This window comes from Rhea pennata, chromosome 1 (assembly GCF_028389875.1).
Source record: "Rhea pennata isolate bPtePen1 chromosome 1, bPtePen1.pri, whole genome shotgun sequence".
In the NCBI taxonomy this organism is placed as follows: Eukaryota; Metazoa; Chordata; class Aves; order Rheiformes; family Rheidae; genus Rhea; species Rhea pennata.
In genome coordinates, this window is record NC_084663.1 from 29,456,673 (window position 1) to 29,465,666 (window position 8,994).

At 34.8% G+C, this 8,994-nt stretch overlaps 1 protein-coding gene across 1 annotated transcript in view; it reads left to right on the top strand.

Moving 5' to 3' along the window:
* BMT2 (base methyltransferase of 25S rRNA 2 homolog) overlaps nt 1-7,007 on the top strand; it is a 36,617-nt gene extending 29,610 nt beyond the window's left edge. The window contains exon 5 of the mRNA XM_062583552.1: nt 4,607-7,007. Within this exon, the coding sequence (XP_062439536.1) occupies nt 4,607-5,236 (630 nt within the window). The 3' untranslated portion in view covers nt 5,237-7,007. The remainder of the gene's footprint in view (nt 1-4,606) is intronic.
* Nucleotides 7,008-8,994: the final 1,987 nt, after the last annotated feature.

Consider the following 8,994-nt stretch of genomic DNA (forward strand, 5'->3'; position numbering starts at 1 on the left):
TAAAAGGCCTATATATAATTTAGGTAGGATTATGCTTAGGCATGAGGGGTTTCTATCTAAGGCTACATTTGCTGACAGAAGGAAATGATCGGTGACTGTACTTGGGGATGGTTTGGGGGGGGGGCAGGATGTTAAGTGTGCTGTTGTGGGGCCTTTCAGTTTATTGCTATATAATAACATATATATATAATTCAATAACAAATCTTACTGAATTTTCTGAGCCCTGAGGGCAAATGTATCAGCTTAGGATGCTCTTTATTTTAAGTACTATGTTTGGCGTAAATTGTTGCATATGCTGTATGTAATAAAGTTCTGAAATGCAGTAATCTTGCTGTAATAATGTTTTCCTTTTGTCTTTCCCTCTTAACATGACTTTTGTGAGACAAAATAGTATTTATTAACAAAGTAAAATGGCAAAGTGGGATGAAGATAAAAATGTGCAGGAAGTGACATATATCTTTCAAAAAAACCAAAAATCTTTGACAATATGCATCTTGACCACTTCTGCTTGATTGAATTTTTATGACAGTCAGATATTAAAATCAGTGGTTTACTGTAACCCTTCTTAGAAAGTAGAGAAATTAGAAGAATTGGATGAGTACAATAACACAGTTAATTTGAAAGTAATTCTGCCCTATAACAAGATACGCTGTTCATCTGCTGTTTCCATTATTTGGTGCACAGCGTGATTTACATGCAAATATGCTTTGTATTTTTTTTGTGGTCACCTGGTTTAGTTTGCTCACGGCTAACTGATATCTTTGTATGCTTGAAGCTAATGAGGGATTCCAGAAAAATCTTTTTTTAATGTAATTCAATGCTAGTTTCAACTAAAACATAAAGAAACTTTGAATGGACTTCATATGCCTAGTTTGAGTACTAGGCATCAGTTGCCCAAACACAATTTCTTGCTACTGCTTAAGATGCCCCAGGACGTCCGAGAAATCTGCATAGATTTGATAGGCATGACACAGGATGCAAAGGAACCCCCTGGTACTGTGGTGCGGCAGCCTAAGGCATCTAAAATGGTAATGTGTGGCAATTAAATTTCCAGCTGAGATGCATATAGATGTCTACATTTGATGAAGGTATCTAGGATACCACTGCAGTCAATGGAAATCTAGTCAAAGTAATCAGTGAAACCTAAACGTCTGAATATCTTCATAAGATGATTACTTCTTGTTCTTATTTATGAAAATAAGCTCAAACTTAGAGCGATCAAAATCATTGTCAGAAAAGTCCCAGCTAGGTTATTTTATGGATGTAATGGAGGATGTGAGTAATCTAGGCTAGATAATAGGAGAGAGAGTAGTCATGTAGCTGCAATTTCTACGTACGAACCAGTTCTTCAGGATCCGTCACGCTAACATGGGACGATAAGGTAATTGGATTCTTGTCGTCTGAAACAGCAGCATAACTTGATGACAGGGATTTACTGGGAGTGCTACTACACAGATCAACACACCATGAAACTTGTCAGGTTCACCAGCTTCTCTTAACTGCTTATCTCTTGGATGCTTTGGTGTGTTCGGGAACTCTTACAACTTAGGTAGCAAGCAGTGGCATGGAGTACAGTGTCTGCACTCAGATCTGCTGGCGCAAGCTTAGGACCAGCTCCAGACCAGCCCTGATGGGTTCATGATAACTATGTTTTCAGGTTTCTCAGCACCATAACGTCCTGAATAAATGTATATCTAGGCCATTAATTGTCTATGCCGATTTCAGAATAGCAGCCAGAGGGGTTCTCATGCTAGTAAATGTCATCTTCTGACCTGAAAATTTGATTCAATAGCTTAGGAGTAGAAGTTGAAAATAATAGAGCATGTAAAATCTTCTAGCTTAGTAGATCATCAAAATACTTTTTGAAGCAAATTGAAGCATGGAGGCTTTTTAGGAAGTCAGTGTGTGGAACAATGCTGAATGGAGGGTTAACTACTTCCTTCTCTACTCACAAATGTAGATTCATCCACTTTGTTCATATAGACATGCTTTAGATACAGAATGAGTAGTTGAGTAAAATACTTGAGCTGACTTGAGGAATTGGAAAGATGTAAAACTGGTGAGGGGGGAACTATAAGAGGAACTGGAGCCTGTTATTAGTGTAAGAGGATACATGTCTTAAGTGTTTAGAATTTATGTGTTTCATATAGAAGAAACTTAAACTGTCAATATATGAATATGGAAATAAGTTTTGGTTTTCTATTTAGAGGAATGAAGAGCTGCACCAAGGAAGGATTGGTGTTCCATTTAGCTAGGTGTTGTTCAATGGCAATTTTCAGTGTCTTGTAAAGTACACAGAACTACAGATTAGGAGGAAGGGAGAGTGAGTGGTGAAAGCAAAACTTCTTCTTGGCCTTGCATTTTTGTTGGCCATTCCTTCAGACATTCTGCTTGTAACGCAGATCTTTCAGAATATAATTAGTAGTGGTTACTGTTTTAACGTAGCTTGATTTGTCTACATTTAAACAAAAAGCAAAATTGGAAGTAAGGGAGAATCTCCACTTTGAGAAGAAGAGTAAGTCCAAATATAATTTCATACTGCTGGGAAAGATGCTGGATATGCACATGTTTTACTGGTATAAATATAGTAGGAGGCAGAAAGGGGCTGAAAGGATATTGAAATTAAAAATGAAGAAAATACAAGTAGGATTGAGGTCTTTAGTTCAGTGCATCCACTGACATTATGACTGCTTGCTGTTTCAGTTTCTACAAGAATTCTGTCTGCTGAAGACTAGTATGTCTAGAGTAGAATTTAGCAGTATGGCAGTGTTCTTGTCATAAAACTGCCTTGCACTATTCAAATTCCACTTGAACATCCTTTAGTCATGAAATTGTTTTAAAATTATTTCTGCATAACTTTTATGAGTATTTTCCATTATTGAGAGATTTGCAGTCTAAACAGCTATTTTTCAAGTGTGTGTGCAACATCTAACTTAAGTTGTTGCTTCTAAGTGAAGTTATCATGTTACCCTGAAAAACTGTATTTCAAAGCACTTCTTTCTTCAAAACTTCTTAGTAAACATCATGAAGCAACAACTGCTAATTTCCTATACTAAGTGTCACAAGGAAGCAGAATGTAGCCCTACAGGTATAGTGGTTGCAATTAAAATTTCTTCATGGGCACATAATGCAACTTTTGATTTTTTTTTTTTTTTTTTTTTTTTTTTTTTGCATACTACTGGCCAAGATAAAGCTAATGAAAAATAAATCACAGATTTTTGGGACACTGATTAATTTTACTAATTTACTGCATATTCTCTGAAGATAAAATGATTTTATATGAATAAAAATAATATTTTCTTCTACTTCCAAGTAGTTGTGTATATAAATTGGTTTATGAATATCTTTACAGTGGTATTACTTTTTTGATTGTTGTTTTGTAAAATAAGCTATAAATATTTTTGTGGTATGAAAGTGCGCCAGATTTAACTTTACCTTTCAGATACACTCCACAGAATATTTTGTTTCTGCTTTCATTTTCACTTAATTTTTTAAAGTCTATCATTCACTGCACATTCTCTAGTCATTTATATCAGTTTGCTGCTAGTGTGTTGAAACTCTGTATCTTAAATACCTTTTTTCATGAGAGAAATCAGTCCCAGGTGTTGGTGAATAGGAAGTGTCAAAGTGAATAGCATAATGTTACTCCTAAATTATATTTTTGAGAATGTTCTATGATTGAGGATGTTGTGAACTAAGTCTTTCGTATGTTATATTGTTGTATCATTTCCTGTCTTTGATGCCTTGGGCACACAGATGAACAGCTGATGAATTTTAAAGCTTTTAATCTTTCTGTGGTAACTGCCAAAAGTGCATATTTTAGCCTTGCTGTAAATATAAAGTATAACAGTGAATGTTCTTACTGCAAAGTAGCTACTGTACTGTAACATCTAATATAGCTTGTCTTGCCATAGTTTCATCGTGTTTCTGCACCACTAAGTAATGACACTTTTTTCCAAGTGACCAAAGTATTAGATTTGATAACAGTGATTAGAAAATAAATTTGATACCTAAATATTTCCACACTTTTTTGAAGAGTCAGGGAAATTTATGAAAAACATAATCTAGACTTTTTTTTTTTTAAGAATTACATTGTTTCATGTTGTTGCCACATTTTAATATGCAACTGTATTAACAAGGATTGGAAAGATAGGGAAATTTAGTAGTTAATATGGGGTGGTTTTAGCTTCCAGCTTCTGGAGAAACAAAAGCAGTGTGGGCCTGTCGTGTGTGTGTGTGTGTTTTTTTTTTTTTTTTTTTTTAATCAGTTGTGAAATAGTTGATTTAACACTAGAAACATTTTGTTAGGGCGAAACTGTTATTTTCTTTTTAAAAAATGAGCAGTTCTTATAGTTATCAAGTCTCTAATAAATTGTTCCTCATCTAAAATTTTTTGTTGCAACTGTGAAAGCTAGCATTGCACACTATTTTTAAGTCAGGATTTAAAGATTGTTTGATCTAAAATTGATTGACTAGAAGGACTTGAAATATCCTCAAGGGAATGATGGGGTCTGTTGATGATAATCCTGTGGGTTTGAATTGTGAATTTTTATTTAAACTAATCTTGATTATTTGTTTGGCTTTTTCTGTTTTCTTTCTCCACTAGACTGTATACAAATGTGACTTCTTAAATCTTCAAATTCAGCAACCTCTCCAACTGGCACAAGATGCTATAGATGCCTTTCTTAAGCAACTGAAAAATCCCATTGATTCTCTACCTGGAGAACTGTTCCATGTCGTTGTTTTTTCACTCCTCCTTTCTTACTTCCCATCACCCTATCAACGATGGATATGTTGCAAGAAGGCACATGAACTTCTCGTATTAAACGGCTTATTGCTCGTAATCACTCCTGACTCATCCCATCAGAATCGCCGTGCAATGATGATGAAAAGCTGGAAAATTGCCATAGAATCCTTGGGTTTTAAACGCTTCAAGTATTCCAAGTTTTCTCACATGCATCTGATGGCATTTAGGAAAACTTCCTTGCAAACAACAAGTGACTTAGTTAGCAGGAACTACCCAGGAATGTTGTATATTCCACAGGATTTCAACAGCATAGAAGATGAGGAGTATTCCAACACTTCTGGCTATGTTCGATCAGATACAGAAGATGAACAGCTAGCTTACGGTTTTATGGAGCTACCTGATGCTCCATATGACTCGGACTCTGGAGAAAGCCAATCTAGTTCAATTCCTTTTTATGAGCTAGAAGATCCTATATTGCTTCTAAGTTAATGTAGTAGTTGAAATGCCCTTTAAGTCAAACCTCTTACTTAACTAATTCTGCTATACTAACACGGGCTCAACACGCAAAAATGGTTTGCATAAAGAAGATGCAAAGGTTTACAGAGTTTGCTATTTTTTTCTACTTTTGAATTTTAAAATTTATTCTTCTATGAAAGTGAAAAATACAAGTTTTATGCAAATGACTCATGTCATAGCATAAATTGCTGTTACTTTCTTTACAATTTGTATCACTATTTTTTTTCCAGAAAGGTACCATTCTTTCCTTTAGTGCTGTGAAGTGTGAATTCTATTTAATTTGCTAAGTGTTGTTTCAATATTTTAACCGTTAATGTTGTTGAGCTTAAGGCACTGGAGTTGGTGGGCTTCTGAGAAGTTTATGTAGGAAGAAATAATTTGCACTTTAATTAAATGTGCAGATAGTTTAAGACACTTGGTTACACATGTCTCTTAATTATGGAACAAAACTTTTTCCCGATACTTGTTTTACTCTGGTTAAGTCTGGGCTGGAGAAACTGTAATACTTGCACATTTGATTTTACTTTCACTGCAGGCCTCCTGAGTTAACAACAAATTGGTATAACACCAAAACATTGGAGTATATTTATCCATAGTTACTCCCACTGTGTAACTTCATTTACATAAATTGCAGGTAGACAGGAGAATGGAGAATGGTGAAGAGGTTATGGAGTGTGGTACATCTACCACAATTATGTCTCACTTCAAGGATGAAAGGTGTTTTTGCAATTTTGTGAGTGTACTAGCACTAACATACATCAGTATTTCCCCAGTGATGGTGTTCTGTATTCTTTCCAGACTGTGGATTTTGAGGGAGGTTGGGAGGGTTTTGTCAAGTTTTAAAGTAAACTATGCATTTTTAAAAAACAAAACTGTTTTCTTTAATTCTCCTTTATTGTAGACCTCCCAAATTATAACTACAGACCAACTTTGTAAAAGCAACCTAATCTTGTAAGTTTTTCAAGGATACATGTTACCTGCTCAAGGAAGTATATTCTGACCACTTATATGAGTGAAGTGAACATACACAATTTTGCTTATTTGGACCCCATTTTCTGTCCGGTTAAATAAAAATTACCTGTCTGAAAATGGCTGCAATGTAACAAGCTGGAGCAGAAGTATTTTACATTTATGATTTTTTTTTTTTTTTTTTACTTGTGAGATAAATATGGGGGGATTGTGTGGGGGAGAGGGAAATTCTGTTCAGAGGTATAAATAGAGGATTCAGTATTTAGCTTAGATTGCTCTCCATTTAGACAGAATGGTGAGAGTTGTCAGGTTGAATGTTTGGATTTTAAATCTGTATGTAAATGCCTAATCATACATGGTTCAAATGAGGTGCCACGTCATGGATTTCAGACCGACTTCGGGAACATGATAGAAAATACTAATAGTTTCACAGATGGTTGTGATGAAATATACCTTAAACCACATTAACCTGCCATCCAGAAGTTACCATGTAAACTGCAGTTTTACTGTGGCTTTTACAGTGGCTACTATAAAAATGAAACTAATGTCTTCCATTGAAGTTTTGCACTGAAGTGTCACAGTTTGACCTGCCTGTTTTCTTACGTACCTTATTTGCTATAAAAAATCCTCCTATATTGGTCGTATTTACGCTAAAACATGAACTGTACTGCAATACTTTATTTTTTACATAAGCGCTTTGTGTCTCTATGTGTATCCCCTAACATCTGATTCAAATTTGTTATTGAATGTGAATGGTATAGTTGTATGCAAGATAAACAATTATATTTTCCTATATTAAAATTAAGATTAGACTCAAAAACAAAGATCATAATTGATCATTTTAATTTTCTACAGAGAATATTCATCTAACGAATTATACTATGGATTTAAAATGAACTATAACTCAGTGTTTGCATCTAATGCTTAAAGTTCCCTTTCACTAAAGTGCTTGTCAGTCAAAACCTTTTCCCCCAGTTAACTACTGACTCCAGCAATGCTCATGTTGAAGCTAAAATATTGATGTTATTAATTCAGTTGTTTACAGAAATTTAATTTGTGCATACTTCTAAATGTGCCTAATATTTTAATTGATACTCCTTTTGAAGTTATTTACCAACTAGCATAAATGTAAGCATTGGTCAATATAATTTGGTTTGTAATTCATACGGAGAAGCAGTGCAGTCCAAGATTTATCATAAAGAACTTAAAATAGATTAACATTTAAAGATATTTGGCAATTTGGTGATACCATTTTATTTGTGCTTTAGGGGCCAGAGATTCATAAAAGCTTGATTCTCTTTCTGCTTATTCTAAATACCTGAAGTGTGTTCTTTGGGGAGTTTTTTGGTATGTTTGTTTTCCCTATTGGGCAGTGGATTGTGGTGGAGGAGGAGAGTGGAATTTGCAAAAAATACTTAAACCTCCCACAACATCAAAGTGCAGTTTTTGAATTTTTGGCTTTGGTGCAAGAAAAAGTAGGCTATGAAGTGTTTCAAAATCATGACTGCTCAGGAGATGAGGAAGATCTCTCATTCTTAAGGTGTTAGAGGAGAAAAGGAAAAATGTATATTTGCATTTCTGTTGTCTTTATATCACTACTTTTTGTGAACAAAGCACATTTATTATAAAAAGGTTTTCATTTTTTTTAACTGTTTGTTTGGGGTGGGAGTATTCTTTTCTTCCCCTTGCAATCAGTTTACACTGAAGTCCAGTAAAATCAATGCACAGCTATTTCCCCTATTTTCAAAAAAAAAAAAAATCGTCGAGTGTATTTCGTAAAGAATAGAATTATAGTATAGATGTTTAATTTGGTATTTCAGTTTCTCTGTTTCAGTATTGGTCTCTGCTTTATGGAAGGGCTTTTGATACAGGATCAACTGGAGGAATTCCACATTTCTTTGCCTATCTACTTAGATTGCCACCATTGACAATGCAGTTCCTCTCTTCTCACTCTTGATGCATCTGCATGCACTCTGAATTTCCCCTCTGCCTTCCTGAAATCTATCTTTGCAGCGCCTGTAGAAAAATACAGCAGTGATTTCAAAGAGCAAACTTTCTATGTGATGATTTTAGGACTGGAGGTGTCAGAAAAGGAAGGCAGTGAGAAAAGCAACTAAGAACTGCAAACACAGGGCTCGTAGTCACATTAAGATTATGAGGACATTAAATTTCAGCAGAACTGAAGTGTGTCTCCAGTGACTCACTTGATACTAAAGATCAGAAAACATGATTTCACAGCTGTTCTTAATATTGCTTCCCTCCTTTCCTGCTTCAGAGGGACTTGCTGACTTGCCTTAAACTGTGATCATTCTCAGTCCTTTTAATCATACCTCCATGTATCAGCCTAGTACCTTTGATTCCTAGTACTTGGGCTATATACATATTCAGATCCTCTCTTTCCTCATTTAAAACTTGTAGTTTTAAACCTGTGTAGTAGTGGGAAGATTTTTAGAAATGCTGTGTTTAGCAAGCTTGCATAAACCTTAGCTGTTTTACAAGTCTTTACTTTATAAAAAGTGCTCTCCAAGAAGATTAAGAAATATTTGCTTCAGGAATATTCTTAAATTATAGTTGAAAAGATACACTATCAACTATATGTGTCCATGATGCTGTTAAGGCAGCTGAAGTAGGTGGTTTTTGCTAAGCAATTCAGATTTTTTCGTTTGTTTGTTCAAGGATAACCTCTTAACTTTTTCTTATCGTGTAACTTTTGAGCCTGTTAGCCAGTTCTGTTTAGATTTGGAAGAGGTAAAGATCTCACA